General features: G+C 30.7%; 3 protein-coding genes across 4 annotated transcripts; 1 reads left to right on the top strand and 2 right to left on the bottom strand.

The window, feature by feature from the left end:
* The first annotated feature begins 68 nt into the window (after positions 1 to 68).
* Positions 69 to 15,215, top strand: LOC130447091 (exosome component 10-like). Its single transcript, XM_056783749.1, has 20 exons — positions 69 to 186; positions 311 to 512; positions 610 to 971; positions 1,024 to 1,325; positions 2,600 to 2,798; positions 2,852 to 3,172; positions 4,398 to 4,589; positions 4,640 to 4,843; positions 4,900 to 5,004; positions 9,267 to 9,632; positions 9,690 to 9,877; positions 9,934 to 10,264; positions 10,323 to 10,670; positions 11,735 to 11,883; positions 12,984 to 13,146; positions 13,213 to 13,452; positions 14,168 to 14,344; positions 14,403 to 14,662; positions 14,785 to 14,986; positions 15,055 to 15,215. The coding sequence occupies exons 2-20, from the start codon at positions 335 to 337 to the stop codon at positions 15,139 to 15,141; spliced, it is 4,374 nt and encodes a 1,457-aa protein (XP_056639727.1). The 5' UTR covers positions 69 to 186; positions 311 to 334; the 3' UTR covers positions 15,142 to 15,215.
* LOC130446912 (transmembrane protein 98-like) lies at positions 6,705 to 8,675 on the bottom strand. Of its 2 annotated transcripts, none has more exons than XM_056783432.1 (4): positions 8,302 to 8,675; positions 8,026 to 8,251; positions 7,768 to 7,974; positions 6,705 to 6,836 (listed from the first exon to the last, which is right to left on the bottom strand). In XM_056783432.1, the coding sequence occupies exons 1-4, from the start codon at positions 8,448 to 8,450 to the stop codon at positions 6,759 to 6,761; spliced, it is 660 nt and encodes a 219-aa protein (XP_056639410.1). In that variant the 5' UTR covers positions 8,451 to 8,675; the 3' UTR covers positions 6,705 to 6,758. The 2 variants fall into 2 exon arrangements, with proteins under 2 accessions (XP_056639410.1, XP_056639411.1); XM_056783433.1 differs by having other exon boundaries at positions 6,705 to 6,850; positions 8,302 to 8,645.
* A 532-nt stretch (positions 15,216 to 15,747) lies between the features above and the next one.
* LOC130447090 (uncharacterized) lies at positions 15,748 to 17,186 on the bottom strand. Its single transcript, XM_056783748.1, has 4 exons — positions 16,986 to 17,186; positions 16,668 to 16,835; positions 16,192 to 16,362; positions 15,748 to 15,927 (listed from the first exon to the last, which is right to left on the bottom strand). The coding sequence occupies exons 1-4, from the start codon at positions 17,184 to 17,186 to the stop codon at positions 15,748 to 15,750; spliced, it is 720 nt and encodes a 239-aa protein (XP_056639726.1).
* Positions 17,187 to 18,782: the final 1,596 nt, after the last annotated feature.

The following is an 18,782-nucleotide window of genomic DNA, read 5'->3' as shown; positions in this document are numbered from 1 at the left end:
CGACTATAATTGAAATTATATATGAATTAATTGGAGACAATGCGAATAATTGCCTAAATTATAAATGTCAATGTCAGTTAGGAGTGCATCCACCACAAATTTTACATCATTTCTTTTCCTTTTGTGTCCGTTCCCTTTGAGGACACATGTAATTTTGGTCTAATTTTATTTTTAGGTATTAATCAGGTTAGTTCAATTATTCAAATTATAAATATGTTGTAATTTTTAGTATATGTTAAAAATATTATTATAAAACTTTATTTATCTAAGGAAACATACGTCGGTTATTAACCAACAAATTTTTTTGAAGCAAACTCAAATAAAATTATTCATTATGCCATCCGACGCAAAAAAACGTGAACAACAACGTAAAAAAGAAGCAGCGAAAGCAAGACAAGCCGCTGGGAAAAAAGTCGAAAAACCGAAAACCGAAGAACAAAATGATGTTACTAAAACTAATGGTCATGACAACAATTCCACTACCAACGGATCTATAGAACTTAGCGCGGAAGGTAAATATATTAAATTTAAAAATATTTTTTCATAATATCTAGTTTTTTTGAAAATTATTTTCTTTTGCTGTATATCGTGAATTTATTTTATTTTCAGAGGCTTTATGTGCGAAACTCGAAGCCGATGCTCGTTTAAATGCGGAAGCTCGTGCTTGCACCGGCTCTCTAGCGGTTCATCCAAAATCTAGAGATGTAAAAATAGCGAATTTTTCCATAACTTTCCATGGTTGTGAAATGTTACAAGATGCTCTACTGGAGTTGAATTGTGGAAGAAGATACGGTCTCCTAGGTTTAAATGGTAGTGGAAAATCCACGATTTTAGCTGTGCTAGGTAACAGGGAAGTACCCATTCCAGAACATATAGATATTTTCCATTTAACTAGAGAAATGCCCGCGTCTGATAAAACCGCCCTACAATGTGTAATGGAAGTTGATGAAGAAAGAGTTCGACTAGAAAAGGTAAGTTCTAATTTGATTTATATAATCGCCATATTTTTATGATTAATATTAGTTAGCAGAAGAATTGGTGGCTTGTGATGATGACGAATCCCAGGAACAGTTGATGGACATCTACGAAAGATTGGATGATATGGCGGCTGATACAGCCGAAGCTAGGGCTGCTAATATCCTCCATGGTCTTGGTTTCACTCGCGAGATGCAAAATAAGAAAACTAAAGATTTCAGTGGAGGATGGAGAATGCGTATCGCTTTAGCCAGAGCCCTTTATGTCAAACCTCATTTGCTGCTATTAGATGAACCTACTAATCATTTAGATTTGGATGCTTGCGTATGGTTAGAAGAAGAATTAAGAAAGTGAGTTCGGAGTTGTTAATTTTAATGTATAATTATTGTTTTCTCTATTTATTCGGGGGTTGAGTTTTTTTGGTAGAAAAGAGCAGCATCAAATCTACATTCCCAATCAAAATTTGAACTGTTTCAAAGTCTTAATTTTGTGATTTCCTTTGCTAAAAATAGAATATAGTAACAAAGGATTAAAATAGAAAGTTTTATTTAATAGGTATTTAAGGTGTTTTTAGTCCTTTCTCTTGAGCAATTTTCCATCATTTAAGCTTCTATCTTCGTGGTTTTTTTTCTTTCTTCTCTGCGATGGTTTAACATGATTCTGAGTCAACTATAGTTTGCTAAGAAAACTAGGAGGAAAGTCCAGAAGATATTAAAACATCTCTCCAAGAAAAAAACACCAAGTAAACCTGGTTCATTTGAACTATTATGTAGCTTAAGTAACTTAATTATTGGAATTTTCGTATTTTTAGTACTAAATTTTGATTCTCTAAACCTTTTAGTTCATTTGAACTACTCTATATTCTAGTCATCTCGATTTTTTATAATTTTATGTCTTCACAATGTAATTTAACCAAAAAGCGACTCTTTAAGTTTCCGGCTCATTTGAACTACTGTGTTTCTTATTCATACTTTTCCAGAATCAATATATATAACCCGAATGTGACTGTATACTTTCCGGTTCATTTGAACTACTTTGTATCTTAAACAACCTAATTATTCCAAGCTCTTTAGTTTTAGTACAGAGTCGAATGAAGTTCTGGTTTCGTAAACCTTCTAGTTCATTTGAACTACTCTATATCCCACTAAACTCGATTTTTTTAATTGTATACCATTCATAATGTAATTTAACCATAACGAATTTCTGTAATTTCCAGCTTCGTTCGAACTACTTTTTATTCTATTGATATATTTTTTTCAAGATATGGAATCAAATTAAATCAGAAAGTGGCTGTGAATCCTTAGATTCATTTGAACTACTTTGTATCTTAAACAACCTAATTATTCGAAGTTTTTTAGTTTTAGTATAAAATTGAATGAAATTTTGATTCTGTAAACCTTCCAGTTCATTTGAACTACTCTATATCCCACTAAACTCGATTTTTTTTTATCCACAATGTAATTTAACCAAAGTATCTATAACTTCCAGGTTCGATTGAACTACTTTGTACCTCATACATTTTTTTTTTTAATTTTAAATCCAGTTGAGATAGATAATCAGTTTTTGATAGTGGTGCCGTTAGATGGTGTGCGGCTATGTACATTTGTGTATATATTTTTTTCAGTTATAAAAGAATTTTGGTTTTGATTTCTCATTCTCAAGATTTCTTGAACGGAGTATGCACAAATATAATACACATAAATAAAAAGAGGCTTAAATATTACACAGGTAATTATGACGCTTTCGTTAAAACCAGAATGGAATTGCTGGAAAACCAAATGAAGCAATATAATTGGGAACAGGACCAAATTAACCACATGAAAGTGAGAGAATCGCAATTGAAATAAATTTTTTTCTTTTAATAATTTCTTTTCAGAATTACATAGCACGTTTCGGTCACGGTTCGGCTAAATTGGCTCGACAGGCGCAATCAAAAGAAAAAACACTTGCTAAAATGGTAGCGCAAGGTTTGACAGAAAAAGTTGTTAGTGATAAAATTGTTAGTTTCTATTTTCCGAGTTGCGGTACAATACCACCGCCCGTGATCATGGTACAGAACGTTAGTTTTAGATATAACGACTCGTCTCCTTTGATATACAAAAATTTGGAGTTCGGTATCGACTTGGATACGAGATTGGCTCTTGTGGGGCCCAACGGAGCAGGAAAAAGTACTTTGTTGAAATTATTATATGGCGAGGTTAGTTGTAATAAATTTCAATCCATAAAATTTTAATTAACACCTAAATTGGTAAAAATTTATAAACAATTTTCGTTATTTAGTCACTTTATTGAGTGAAAAATTGAAATTTTGGATCCCATAGTGGACATAGAGGAAAAATTTTGAGGTTAGTTTTAGTTCGAACCAATAATTAAATTGAAAGTAATCAGTTTAGATACATTTGCTTCCGTTTATTGGATTTTTTTTTCAAAAATTTTTCACTATTCAGAAAATGAAATATATAAAAAAATTTCTAACGAAAACTTCCTGTATATATGTTTTAATTAATTTCTAGACCCTTTTATGCTAATGTTGGATTTTTTTTAAATTATAATAGTAATCAACAAACATATGAGGAAAAACAAGTGGATGAAGGTTAATAAAGACTAAAATAAACATTTATTTTGGAAAATATAAACCAGTAGTTTATAGTAGAATAGTCAATTCTATATCCCAGTCAATTCGATTTTTTATATTTTTATACAATCAACCGTACCAATACTCAACAACTTTCCGGTTCATTTGAACTACTTTCTATCTTTCCAAGAAATAATCAAATTTAAGCAGAATGTTATTGTAAATCTTCCTGTTCATTTGTAGCTTAACTTAATATTCTCAATTTTTAGTTCCTAGTAAGTATTTAAACAATAAATTGGTTATGTAATCTTTCTAATTCATTTGAACTACAACTCGATTTTTTACCATTTACAATGTAATTTGATTAAAATACGGCTCTAAAAGTTTTCGGGACATTTGAACTACTTTGTTAATCGTTCATATTTTCCCAAGAACAAATTTAACAGGAACGTGGCTGCACATCTTTTGATTCATTTGTACCTGAATTAAATCAATTATTTAATTTTAGTGAGCAATTAAACAAAAATTTGGATTTATAAACTTCCTAATTCATTTGAGCTACCCTATATATTGATGAATTGGGTTTTTTTGCAATTTTACAACATCCACAATGTAATTTAACCGATTCTGTAACTTTCCGGTTCATTTGAACTACTTTGTATCCCGTTCATAGTTTTCCAGATCCAATCTAACCAGAACGAGGTTGTATACCTTCTGGTTCATTTGAACTACTTTCACTTAATTCTTTTAATGCCTATTTTGAGAGTATATCAATCCAACCAAATGATACAATTGATTAAATTTTCGTTGAATAGAAGGTTTGATTACAAGAATTTGTTAATTTCAGTTAACCCCAACCGAGGGTATGATTAGAAAAAATTCCCATTTACGTATTGCCCGTTACCATCAACATTTACACGAATTGCTGGATTTAGATCTATCCCCACTAGAGTACATGATGAAAGAATTCCCGGATATAAAGGAAAAGGAAGAAATGAGGAAGATAATTGGACGGTACGGTCTCACCGGAAGACAACAGGTAAATTTACCTTTAACCCGATTCGTTCGATCTGAATATTGTTTTGTCAGGTGTGCCCCATCAGGCAATTATCGGATGGTCAAAGATGCAGGGTGGTGTTTGCTTGGTTGGCTTGGCAAGTACCCCATATGCTTTTCCTCGACGAACCCACCAACCATTTGGACATGGAGACCATCGACGCTCTAGCCGATGCTATAAACGAATTCGAAGGCGGAATGGTTTTGGTCAGTCACGATTTCAGGTTAATCAGTCAGGTAACTAACTCGGAATTTGTTTTTTTAAACTAGATTCACAGTTTTGTTTGTTTCAGGTTGCTGAAGAGATTTGGGTGTGTGAGAAGGGTACGGTAACTAAATGGCCGGGTGATATTCTATCTTATAAGGACCATTTGAAGTCGAAAATATTGAAAGATGCCGCTAAAAGGAAATAAAAATATGAAGCAATAATTTTTAGGAGAAAATTTCATTCTACTCGTTATTAGATCAATTTAATATTCGAAATGTGGTATGTCGGAATTGTGTTATTTATGAGATTTTAATCGCAATTAATTTCTCTTTTATTATAATATCGGTTGGTATCCGGACAAAATATTAAATGTTAATTAATCGAAGTTTATTTTCTTTGGTTTGGATTTTTTTAATGGTAACGTTTTTTCAGTTTCTTGATAATTATTTCAAATTAATTTCTGGTCAATTGAAGAAACATTTTTCAATTTTTTCTTTACTACAGGATGTTTTATTGTACTGAAATAGTATTATCTAGTATTTTCTTTAATTTATTGAAAAAAAAACTAGTTTTAAGGTTCATTTTTAAATCTTGACTAAAGAATCGGTGAGTTGGTAAGTCTGTTGTCTCAGATAGTTATCGATTTGTGTAGATATTTGTTTTAAATAAGGTAAAGTGGTTCCAGAGTCTACTTGATGTATGATTATATTAAAAAATGTACTATTTTCTACTAGTTTTCGCAGTAAAACAGTTTCTGGAACTATTCGTGTAAAAAGAAAAGGAACTGGTTCTGTAGTTCACCTTTTGTACAATTCCATCGAAAAATAGCAACTTATTACATAAACTAACCTATAAATATTGAATAACTCCCTAATTTTCACAGTAAAACAGTTTCGGTCACCACTTTTTACTATTTCGTTGATTTTTGTATGAAAAAAGGTTGTTTAGACCACCTTGTATATGTTGCAGTCAAAAGCAAAAACTGATTTAATAAACTAACTCATATATATTGAATCGCCCCTTTATTTTTCAGTAATTTCCACAGTAAATCGATTCCTGGTGCTACTTTTCATTAGTTCCTTGAATATTTCATTTAAAAAGTATGAATTTTATCAAAAAACTACCTTATTCACAATTAAGTTGAAAAACATTAACTAGTTAATAAACTGCCCTAAAATTGATTAATTACTACCCCTTTTTGTTGTAGTTTTTGCAATAAAACAATTTCCTGTACTATTTCCTTGATTTTTGTGTGAAAAAAGGTTGTTTTAGTTCATTTCACCACAAAAATATTGAACCACCCCTTCATTTTCCAGTAATTTCCACATTACATCGATTCCTGGTGCTTCTTTTCATTTTTTTGTTGAATATTTCTCTCAAATAGTTTGAATTTTATTCGCCAACCATCTTCTCTACAATTAAATTTAAGAAAATCAACCAATTTAAAAAAATTACCCGAAATCGATGAATTACTACCCCTTTTCCTTAGAGTAAAACTCTTTTAAACTGTTTTTATTGTCCATGATTTTAAAATATCGATTTTTACCCCTTTTATAGTAGATATCGGATTGTATCAGTTTCAGGTACTAATTTTGTCCATTTTTCGATTAATTTTCTAAATCTCCCAATTCGAAAGGACTCCGAAGTGAAATACCACGCAATCACTATAGTCTGTTCGGAAAGTAAATTAAATCAAATTATTTATGCAATAAAATTGGCATTATGTACGAATAATCAACTTAATTAAGAGATTTATTAAAAAAAATAATAATAAAAACGAGAATGTTATAAATATTGATAGTGTGCTAAAAATTTAACTCAGACTCAATTGTCATTAGCAAAACCTTCTCATTACATAATTGTGATAAACTGTAAAAAAAAACTAATAAAAACGAATGAAATTTTTTTTTATTGGTTATTATTTACCCATTAATTTATTTACACTTACAAAGGAGTACTAAGATTTAAAGCATTCGAGATTTTATTTATCGTTTCTTGTTGAACAGAAGCTTCTCTCAGAAACTAGAACAAAAAATCTATTTTAACATACAAAAAAGTAGATAATCTTCATTAAAAAATGTTATATTATTTGGGGTGGAATAAAAGGGTGAAAAGAGATTTTTAAGAACTAAAATACAAATTTTGTCACTGTATTGATGTTAAAATTGTCTCAAAATTCCTATATTTACACTGTTGATTAATTTTACAAGAGACTGGGATATAAAACAATGTTTTTTCTTAAGTAAAATATCCTTTGAATACCAAATTTGGATATTTTTGAGTAGTTAGATGGGAAAAAGAATCAAAATTAGAGCCCAATAGTCCCAAAATGACTTATAAGAAAAAAATTGAAAAATTCGAATTTTTTTGGGTTGTTTGAAGAAAAAAAAATCAAAATTAGTGCCCAATAGTCCCAAAATGTTTATTACAATAAATAAGGAAAACTCGATTTTTCTGGGTTGTTTGAAGAACTAAAGTTAAAATTGGTGCCTAATAATCCCAAAATATCTTTTATGAGGAACAAAATAAGAAAAACTCGATTTTTTGGGTTGTTTTGATTGTTTTGGATGGTTTGAAGAGATGAAGTCAAAAATCGTGCCCAACAGTCCCATAATATCTATTTTACAAGGAACTAAATAAGAACTGGATTTTTTTGGTTTGCTTAAAGAAAAAAAGTCATAATTAGTGCCCAATAGACCCAAAATGTTTATTACAACATCAGTTACAAGGAATATGATTGAAAAACTGGATTTTTTGGGTTGTTAGAAGAAAAAATAGTGCCCAATAGTTTCAAAATGATCTAGTTACAAAAGTACACAATAATATTATTTAGTATGAAACAAAGGGCAAAAAAGGCTTTTCAAAAATATAACCCAAAAAAAAACGTTTTTTTAACCTATTTGCAACAAATTCAATGATCACTTTCATAATTAGAATTATTGATTCGACTCACCAATAAATGAGAATCCATGTCTTGTAGAGACTGATCTATCCATACTAAGCCGCGTTCTTTTGAACCGCACTCATATTTGGCCAAAAGAGCTAAATGGGTGACAGCCAAAGTTAAAGCAGCTGCGCGGGCTTCCAATAGACGAGGATCTAACGGCGGGTACATGCTTCTCACCATATCGTCGACTCTACTTGATATTCGCTTTGCACACTGAAAATATGTTAGTAGAAAATGTTTGGGTGGAATTTACTCACAAGTTACCTCTACAATTTGTTTGAAATTCCCAGAGAGAGGTGTTGAACTCATAGCTAAAGCAGTGAGCCTTTCAGTGAGGTATCGGCATGTTTTTAAAATTGCGAGGCAATGAGGTATCAGTCCGGTTGCATCATCTATCCATTGTTCGTCAGTTATAATGTCTTCGAAATTTGCACTAACCTCGCCCAATTCCAATTCGGACGGCTCTGCATCGATCAAATGTTTTTCTGGTCTATAAAATCCATATTAATAAAGCGTATAAGATGAATTTTATGACTGTACCTGTTGATAATATCCTCGAAAAACATTGATTTATAAAACAATTTCTGCCTCTTACATATTACTATTAAAATAACAAAAGCGCTGACGAAAATTGCTGATAATACGCCAAAAGCAATGGCTGCAATCATTTCTGCATAGTCTGGTTTCATTTTTTTAATGTTGTCAAAAAGATTTCAGTATTTATAATTAATAAACATCTAGTTGATACGTATGACAATTATTATTTTTCAACCATTATTACGAATATACACCCCTAAAAGATTCAAATCTTTCAATTGTGCAACAAGTTTTTGATAAACTGTTGTTACGTTAATAGTGAATTTTGACAGTTTTTAAAACTTTCTCATGCATCAAAGCCATATTTTCGTCAAAATTAATTACGTCACAAAGTAGCTGTCATGGTACTTTATTTTATATTTGATATAGAAAATTAGCACTATTACAAGGTTTTTTATTATTAAATTAGTTTTCTAATTAAAACTCATTAGTATATTAGATATATCTATTTTTATTTTTGAATGAGAAATTTTGTATTGCTTTTTTATCCTTAACTTCATTTATTGTCGCGTTCGGCTATTTAAATCTGTTGATTATTTTGATCTCACTGCTCAGTTTGCGTTAGGTTATATCAATTTTTTAACACTTACACTTACTTTAGGTTAAGAAACTAGCACTCTGCTCGATTTGTTCAGCTATTACCGAACGCATCTAATGAGTAAGAAAAAACTGACTTATGACAAGTGACAACCACGAGGTTATATGTCAAAACAATTACATCGATTGTAGAAAATGTGTAGTGTTTTAAATTAGAAGTATTCTATTTTTGAATAAAAATGAATTCTACAGTCGAAGATATCACAGTGTCTAACCAATCAGTAGATATTGGAAATATTGATAATTTCATTAAAGTAATCAATTCCTATATCCCAAAAACGTGTTTTTCCTAAGGGTGATTTGTGTTGTAGGATGGTTATAAAACATTGATGGAAACAATTAAACATTCAAATAATCTGCCACAAGGCTCCAATTGGAATTTCTACAATACTCACAGCGGTTTTGTGAAAATAATTAACGACGAAAGTGAAAACGTGCTTAAACAAATTAATGTCCTCCTTAGAACGAATCAGGTGGAGGGTAATATGCGCAATAGATGCTTGGAGGAAAAAACAGAACTTCTAGTAGAAGGTATCGATAATATTTTAGAAAGAGTAGCCAATAACATCGATGAATTAAATGGAATAAAAAAAACTGGCAACGCGCCTATTATAATACAAACTGTGAGTGCCCATTTACCCGTTAATGGATCTTGGAACAAATCTACAATTTCGCAGGTTTTTTTATTTTAAGTTTTTTGTGTAAAACGAGGAATTACTAATATTTCGTTGTAGAATAACTCGAAAAATAAAGGAAACATTATTCAGTTGCTCGGCGCTAAAAACATCGTTAGACCTCAGAAATTTTTTAAAGATAAAATAATAAACAGCAGTAGTATACCATGGGAACCGAGGATAAAAGAAAAACCGAATTCCATAAAACCTCTTGCCATATTTTTGGAAGAAACTGCAAACGGGGAAGAGTAAGTATATTTTGTGATATACATATAAAATGATTTATTTGACGCTTTTTTTAAAGATATTCTCATCCGTACGAGACTGAATTAGATAAATTCAAACCATTAGATAAACAATTAAAAAGGGAAATTCCAATTCAGCCTTTACCTGTAGCAGAAACTGCACTAATAGAAGTAACAGAACCGGCGCAATTAAATGATTTAGTTGATGTTCTAAACAAATGTACGGAATTCGCGGTGGATTTGGAACATCATTCTTACAGATCATTCATGGGGATCACGTGTCTCATGCAGATTTCCACAAGGGATACGGATTATTTGATAGATACTCTATCTTTGAGGGATTCTCTTTGGTTGTTAAACGAAGTGTTTACTAAACCTACAATATTGAAAGTAACTTATTTTTTTATTTATTTGAGTTAATTATTTATCTAATTGGTTTGATAATTAGGTTTTTCATGGTGCAGATATGGATATTCAATGGTTACAACGAGATTTATCTTTATATGTTGTTAATATGTTCGATACTTATCAAGCAGCTAAACAATTGGAATTATCGGGTCTTTCTTTGGCTTACCTTATGCAAAGGTATTGTAATTTCCTTCCTAATAAGCAATTTCAGTTGGCCGATTGGAGGATAAGACCGTTACCAGAGGAATTGAAGAATTACGCCCGGGAAGATACGCATTACTTGCTGTACATTTATCAGATGTTGAAAAATGAGTTGTTGGATAGAGCTAATGGTAATACAAACGTTTTAGTTTCTGTTATAAATAAATGTACGGAAGTTTGTAAAACGGTAAGTTCAGTATTCTTTTTTTTATTTTTATATCATCTTTAGAACCTTTTTGGGTAATTGGCAGTAGTGTAAAAAGTCCAGTCAATGGGAGGAATCCCCAGGCATTTATGTAGTTCTTATCGATGATAATAACAAATTTAGGTTGGTGTAATAGATTTGACACATACCATAAGAATTACAGACGATCCGAAGTGCAGTTGGTGCACATAGGAGGACAAAACTGCAGACCATGTCATCTGTAAGTGCCCTGTATTTGAGCAACCCTCATAGTTTTCCTAATGACATCAATGGGTTCTATTTAAAGCGCCTGATCCTGATCAGCTTCTTAAATGACATTGGTCTTTGGTAACATCAAGTGGTGTACAAAGGCCCCACGTGCTCAATGGTCCCTTGGCTGCCCACAATTTAACTATGAACAGATCTGATTTCAAGACGTTTTATTTATAGTTCTCTTTTTCAATCAACATAATTTTCTATAGCTATACAGTACAATAAATCGACCTACTTATGCTTTATTGACCTAACACAGGCCTTCGAAAGAGTTGTACGCATTTTACAGTTAAAATCAGTCAACAAATAGTCAAGGAACTCAAATTACTAAATCATGTGAGAATACAGCACACAATACATTTACAGATGACATTCTAAGTCCACCAAATGGCAGAACAGTTCAATAAAAAGATTTATTCCCAAGATACAGTCTATAACAATACCCAGATAAAATGATGGAAAAAGTTATGGAAACCCATAGATGAAAAGCTGGTACAAGCCTCTGGGACAGAAAACAATATTGGACAAGGCAGCGCCCAGATGTAGTCAGATGGGGATGGAGGAGAAGACAAGGAGGGTCCACAAGATTTTTTAAATGTCTAACCCATTGCACATTGGCCGTGCCCACATATAACCTAAGACAGCGATTGTTGTTGGAAATTTTTTTAATTTTATTATAAAATTGTTATTCACGAGGATAAGTCAAGTTTTGATATTTTTATTTAAATGTTGCATATATTTGGGATTGAAATTTGTAGTTGTGTTTTTTTTCAAAAATTCCGATGTATTTTTAGAGATATTTCAAACCTGTTCTACGAGAAGATACTTACATGGATTTTTACAGAAAATGTAAAAGGTCCTTCGATAACAGGCAGTTGTATGCATTAAAGGAACTATATAAATGGAGGGATCAATTAGCAAGAGAAGAAGACGAAAGTACAGGGTGAGTAAGTTTATAACATTTCTTCTTTCAATTTCATTTTAATTCTAAACTGAAGAAATTTCATATTATTTACAGAAAAAAAAAAGGAAATTAGTAATGAAATATTTGTTTTTGGGGTACTCGTAGTACTAAAAAAAAGTAAAAATAGTTATAATATTTTCAGATTAAGAATAGTGAGATGGGGAGATGGAAAGGGTGAAAAAATCTTAATTTTTTTCATTTTCAAAGTGAAATATGATTATAGAAACGCACTTTCTAACTAAACGTTTCCAAACTAACGTCAAAATGTAGGATTAAAAATGTAAAAATATGTTTTTTTTTTTTAGTTTTTGGTTTTGAAATCAATATTTTTTTCATATAAAGGGTAATTTTCTTCCGCTTAAATTGTTTATTGGGGACTGTATCATAAACAAATGTCACTAAAATCATTGATATAATTTTAATAATTGTGGGGAAAGTTATGAAAATCGAGGAAAGTTTCCAAATTATTTCAAAAAATCGTATTTTTATTAGTAAATGTGATGGAAAAGTTTCGGTAAATTGAAATTTGCATATTTATATGAAAAAAGCTGGTATAAATGTAAAAAAATACGTTTTAATTGGTTTTTTCCCCTAACCTCAAATTTGTTGCAGAAAAATGCACAAAATCGTTTATTTCAAGTTTTTATTTTTTTCTTTAAAAATTAGTGAAAATGCAGCTTTTTGATCTTTGACCTTTTATCATTTTGCAAAATACCTATCGGTTTCAGAAAGATCGTTTTCTTATTTTGACAAAAATTGGAAAAATTTATAATTTTCAATTTCCAATACTTTTCTTTCTCAAAATTGTATTTAATTTTGAAAAATTTATAAAAAATGCTACAAATATATTTTTTTTCATAGTCAAGTTACAGATTTTATTTTGATAAAAAAATTCGATTTGACTCATTTATTCGTCGATTTTGAAAATCAAAAAAATATATGTGAAAATTTCTCTCTAAATAACCATCAGGACTACACAATTTTTTAAAAAATCGCAATATTTTTAATGAAAAAAGATTTTTTTTACTTCTTTGGAAATGAAAACAATTTTAAATCACCATCATTATTTTAATCCACAGTTACGTATTACCAAATCACATGTTACTCCAAATAGCCGAAGCATTACCCAGAGAAATGCAAGGGATATTGGCGTGTTGCAACCCCATACCACCCCTAGTCAGATCAAATTTACTAGAACTCCATCAAATTATATTACGAGCTAGAGAACAACCAATAGAAAAGGTAATTATACCTAAAAAAATCAACGATTTTATATTGAAATGATTATTTTTCATTTCTCATATTCAGCCGATCTTTAAAGAAGATACAAGAGCCAGGGGGACCACCATGAAGATATTTAAAATAAACGTCGATAGCCCTTTACATTGCCCCCACGATTTAACTAATACGACTGAGTTTAGGGATGATTTACCTACCGTTTTAGGGCACGATATTAATTCTAATATAAAAAAGTTGTCGACAAGTCGATTGGAAAATGAATGTACCACAGCGGTTTTGTCGGTATTCGACATCAGGGGTGGAGTTGAGGTTGGTTTTCGTTTCTTTAACTACTCACCGAAAATATTTTGGTTTCAATTCGATTATTGTAATTAAATGTGACTAAAATAAATGGAAATGTGGAAATATGTTAAAAAACTAATAGAAAATGTTATTTTGGAATTATTCTATGATGGTTTTATGAAAAATTGATATACATAAAATGGTACCTTCTTATTGGAAATACCTCACTCAGAATACATTTTAATTCGTTGAAATAGCTAAAAAATTACTAAAATAAATAAAAGAATTAAAAATAACTCAAAATATGATCCAAAATAAATTGCAATAACTCAAAATGTTTTAAAATATAGTCAGTTCACTCAAAAAACGAGTCAATGTCTTTGAATATAGTCCATTCACTTAAAAAACGATTCGATGTCTTCAGATATAGTCGATTCACTCAAAAAATGATTGAAAATTAATTGCAAGAACTCAATTTGCCTTTGAATATCTCAATGTTGATTGAGTTGCCTCATAATGTCTTTAAATAGATTAAAATCACTCAAAATTTGAAGATAAAAATAAAAAATTATTCGAAAATAACCCAAAATATCTTTGAATATATATATATATATATTATATATATATATATATATATATATATTATATATATATATATATATATATATATATATATATATATATATATATATATATATATGAAAATACCTCGAAACGCCATCGTATTTTTTTTTCGTTTAAGGAAAAGAAAATAAACGAAAAAATGAAGAGTTTTAAATTTTTGGAACCTTTCAAAAGATACATGTTGGTTAAACCATACATACAAAGCGAAGAAAATAAATTAACGGCGAAGGAAAATTCGGAAACTGCACAAAATGGCGGTACAGTTGAAAGAACAGATGAAGAGAGAATCGAATCGGTAAAAGTTTTGATCAACAATTTTTTTTTGATGTTTTTTATATTTTCAAAATTTCTAGATACGGGAACACTTTTTGAATTTATCCAGAAAAGAATCGCCCGTCGTCGAACCCGATCGATCGTTGGTGCAAATGGGAGGTACCAAAAGGAGGAGGTCCCCCTCGCCCCCGGTTAGGGAACAATCGCAGTCGGTGCATCCGGTTTATCTACCGATTTCAAAACAGAATAGTGACGCGTCAAGGAAACGGAAATCTAATGATAAATCAGACGATGCTTCATCCAAAAAAAAACCGTTCGATAAACAACAGGAAAAAGTAAGGTTAGTTTTTACTTAATTCAATTAATACGTAATTTATAACCGCCGGATAGCCTTGGAACCATTTTTTTTTGTAATAGTGGTTATGAAAAATTTACTTGAGTGTATTTTATATTGTTGTATAGACAAGAAAAAAATGAAAAACGACTAGAAGAAAATAAAGATTCCCAAAACGTAAACAAAACCGCGAAAAATTCCAAACAGCGAAGGAAAAAAGGACAACAGTTCAGTCCTTACGATTACAGCTCAGTAGATTTCAGACAGTTCCAAGGGGGAGCAGGAAGTATTTCAAAACCACAAGAAACCAAGAATACTATTCGGTTTAAGGTAATTTTTTTTTAAATTAACGTTTACACAATGGGATTAGAGGAAATTCGGTATCAATTTTATTTCAGAGAAGAAACTACGATAGCAAAAGAGGAAACAAATCAGCCACGTTTGGAAAAACTTCGATATTTAGAGGACGAAGCGGGGGACCTTAATTTTTGATAAATACGCATTAAAAATGTATTAAAATGTTATTATTTCGTGTTTGTATAATAAAAATTATTGAATATTTCATCTTTTATATTTTTTTCATCCCTTTTTATGCCCTAATTGTAACTAATACTAATCAAAATATTAGAAGTCACTTATCTGCCATATTTGAATCTACGTGATTTTCTTAACATATAAATCTCATTTTGAACGATTCACCATTGATTTTCATACGAAATTTTCATCATAATAACTGAAAAACACTATAAACAACAAAATGTAAATAACAGATATTTTTAAGATTTCCAAAACTTAATTACATCTCATACTTATTCCACGCGTTAAAAAACTATTATTTTTACCCCTTATCCTTTTAAATTACACTTTATTCAACTTTTTCTTCTAATATTATCGTAACCCTAAGCAATACAATTTCTAATTAATTTTCAGGTTATAATAATTAATCTTCTTTTATTAGATTCTCAGCATCTACCTTTATAAAGTACCAACTATTTTATAGTTACAACATTTATCTATTAATATTTATTATATAAAGGCACATTATACAGTTAAATAACAATAAAAATGCTTCTTTTATAAACTTTTTACGTTTAATTATTGTATGGGAGAAAATATAAAAATGAAAGTTCGTATAATTGCGGTGTTGAATTATAAAATTTACGTAAAATATCGCTATACCAATAACAAAGATAATTTAATTTAGATATATCGGTAAATGCCATGAATGCTCCTTTCGTATAACTATGTAGATGTGAATCTATTAATACCACCTGAAATTACAAGTACATACCACGTTAAATATTTAATTATTCACTAAATAATAATTAAAATTGGAATTTATGATAGACTCCATATTTGTAAATATATGAAGTTAGCTACAATATAATAGAACAGGGACGGATCCAGTGTTTATTAATCTCAATATTAAATAATGTCGATAATGTCAAATGGAAAATTATTAAGATAATTTCAAGAAATAAATTATAAAATATGAAAATGTTCACTGAAATCCAATTTTACTTGTTCTTACTTACCGTTTTTGTTTTAAATTGTATTATAAAAAGTACAGTTCTTGAATCTGCCACTAATACTACGTACAAATTGTTATTACGTCTTCGAGTATCAGCTCGAAGCCATTGTTTCCAATTTGATTTTATATTTTTATACAACGATTTCGATAGTTGTTCCATAAAAACCAAACATTTCTATAAAAACCGAATAAAAATGTTTAACGAAATTAAATTCTATCGGGAAATATAATTACATCGCATCAATTTCATTTCCTTTGATGATTTCGAATCAAAGAATTCCTCTCTCTAACATTTGATATCAAATGATGAAATTCGATGGAAAATGAACTTAAATTTAATACCTGATTGGTTAACCATAACCATTAAGGTCGTAAATGTTAAAAAAAGAAGAAGATATGAAAAGTGACAGTGACAACGGTTTCGATTTTGGTTATAAACGATAACTTTTAAATAATTTTCAATTGATAAAAAACAATTACCCATTCGATTATATCGGATATATCAGATCCACCATAACTTATCGCTTCCGGTACGTTCAAATTTACGTGTTTTAGTATATTCTTTTGCTTGAGAGTATCATGAATTTTATTACCTTCCAGCATGCTAATAGCAAAAAGGTGAACCATTGAATTAACGGGATTAGTTAACTATAAGAATGAAAAAACAATGTTTATAGTAAAAAAAAAACTTCGAAAATCTATTCATCGACGTGAATTTAAAAAAAATACTATAGCGATTAGAATCGTTTATTTCGATTTTTATAATGCGGTTATTAAAAAATTAAATTAAATACTTACTAAAATATCATATTTATTACACTTTCCAGCAAATAGGATTACTATTAACGTACAGGCATTACTACCTCTATTTGTGTTTTGAATGTTATAATGAGATTGTGAGAATTTAGCTTCGAACCAAATAATCCATAAATTTTTATTATAATATTGTTCGATTTGATATTTTGGGAAAAACGGCAATTCCTTTGTATCCAAAATCATTTTGCATATTCATATTAATACGTAATTTACATTTTTTTTTATTTTCCAAAGACACTTTATCAATTTTGATAACTAAAAGACTGACATGTTGCCGGATTGTCAGTATTTTCTCATCAGTTGATGTTGAGAATTGATCAATTGACAGCTGACCCGAACCCAACCCAACCTTGGCCCTATCCAACTTCACACTATACTTTTGTTTTATATAGAGTCAAAGTTGGTAATTATGTATTCTAATGTATTCTGATTTTATTAAAAATTAGTAGGCGATAAGCACTTTTTGACAGTTTCATGTAATAGTGACACAAGCGAAAAGAAAGGCGAAAGAAAAACGTGCTCCGAAATTGTTATTCCGTTATTATTGTTATTTGAAAGCACTTTGAAATCCTGTTCAATAAATCGAACATTGATCAAGATTGGACTCAATTTATTTGCAACTACAATCCCAAAACCTACTGTAAATTAACAACAGCTGTAAAAGGGTTTTGTTGTAAATAAAGCCAGGAAAGCGACGGCAAAGTCCAGAAAGCACTTCAAAACGTCAGAACCGGCACGCAGTCAGGCGACCACATCCGGCTTGCACAGCAAGTCAACGTTGAGCAACGCACACGCAAGTCGTTTTAAGTCAAAAAATAGCCACGAAAGATTGTAAATTCATTTTGTTTATTTAAAAAAAAAAAAATTGACAGAAGTCAGTCAAATTGTAGAATTTAAATGCAAAATGGATACTGTAAAATCTCAGTTGGAGATGTTAAGTGAAGATAGTCAGGGGAATGTCAATTTTATTTCTTGGCGATTTAAATTAAACCTAGTACTTAAGAACAAAGACCTGTTTGAGATTGTATCAGGCACGAAAGTCAGACCAGCAGGTGCTGCGTCAGATGCAACTGTTTCAGCTTGGACAAAGAAAGATGTCGAAGCTCAAACACTGATAGGTTTAAATGTAAACAGTAAGATAGCTAACAAAATTGCTAATTGTAAAACTTCCAAAGACATGATAGACAAATTAGTTAGTTTATATGGTACAAAGACTGATGTAACTTTAGAAACGTCCCGAATCAAATTCTTTACCTTTGAGTATGATGAGAGCAAGTCATCAATAGAGAACTGTATGGAGATCATGGACTTGGCAGAGGAATTGTCAACTGAAAATGATCCAATGAGGGAAAGTTGGGTCATGACGAGGATTTTGAGTGTCTTACCGCCAAAACTGGCACATTTCAGAACTGCGTGGAACAACGTGACGGGACATGCAAAGAGCTTGGACACACTCATCGAACGTCTGAGACTTGAGGACGATCAGCTTAGAGAACCGACGACAAACGCAGAGGGCAGTACCAGCAACGCTCTCATGGCAAAACGTGGAAAACAAGGGCAGTCGTCGAGCAAGCAGGACAAGTCACAGTTCACATGTTACAAATGTGGGAAGCCAGGTCACGTGATCAAGGAGTGTAGAGGAAAGGCATGTCAGAAGTACATTGAGTATTGCAAGAAGAAATACTCATGTAACAATTGTAAGCAAAAAGGCCACTTCGCAAAGGATTGTCCATCCCGAAAAGAAGGAAATAAGTCAGCAAATGGAAAACCCAAGAAGGC

The sequence above is a fragment of the Diorhabda sublineata genome, chromosome 7 (genome assembly GCF_026230105.1).
Source record: "Diorhabda sublineata isolate icDioSubl1.1 chromosome 7, icDioSubl1.1, whole genome shotgun sequence".
Lineage (NCBI taxonomy): Eukaryota > Metazoa > Arthropoda > Insecta > Coleoptera > Chrysomelidae > Diorhabda > Diorhabda sublineata.
This window is presented reverse-complemented; position numbering and strand designations above follow the sequence as displayed.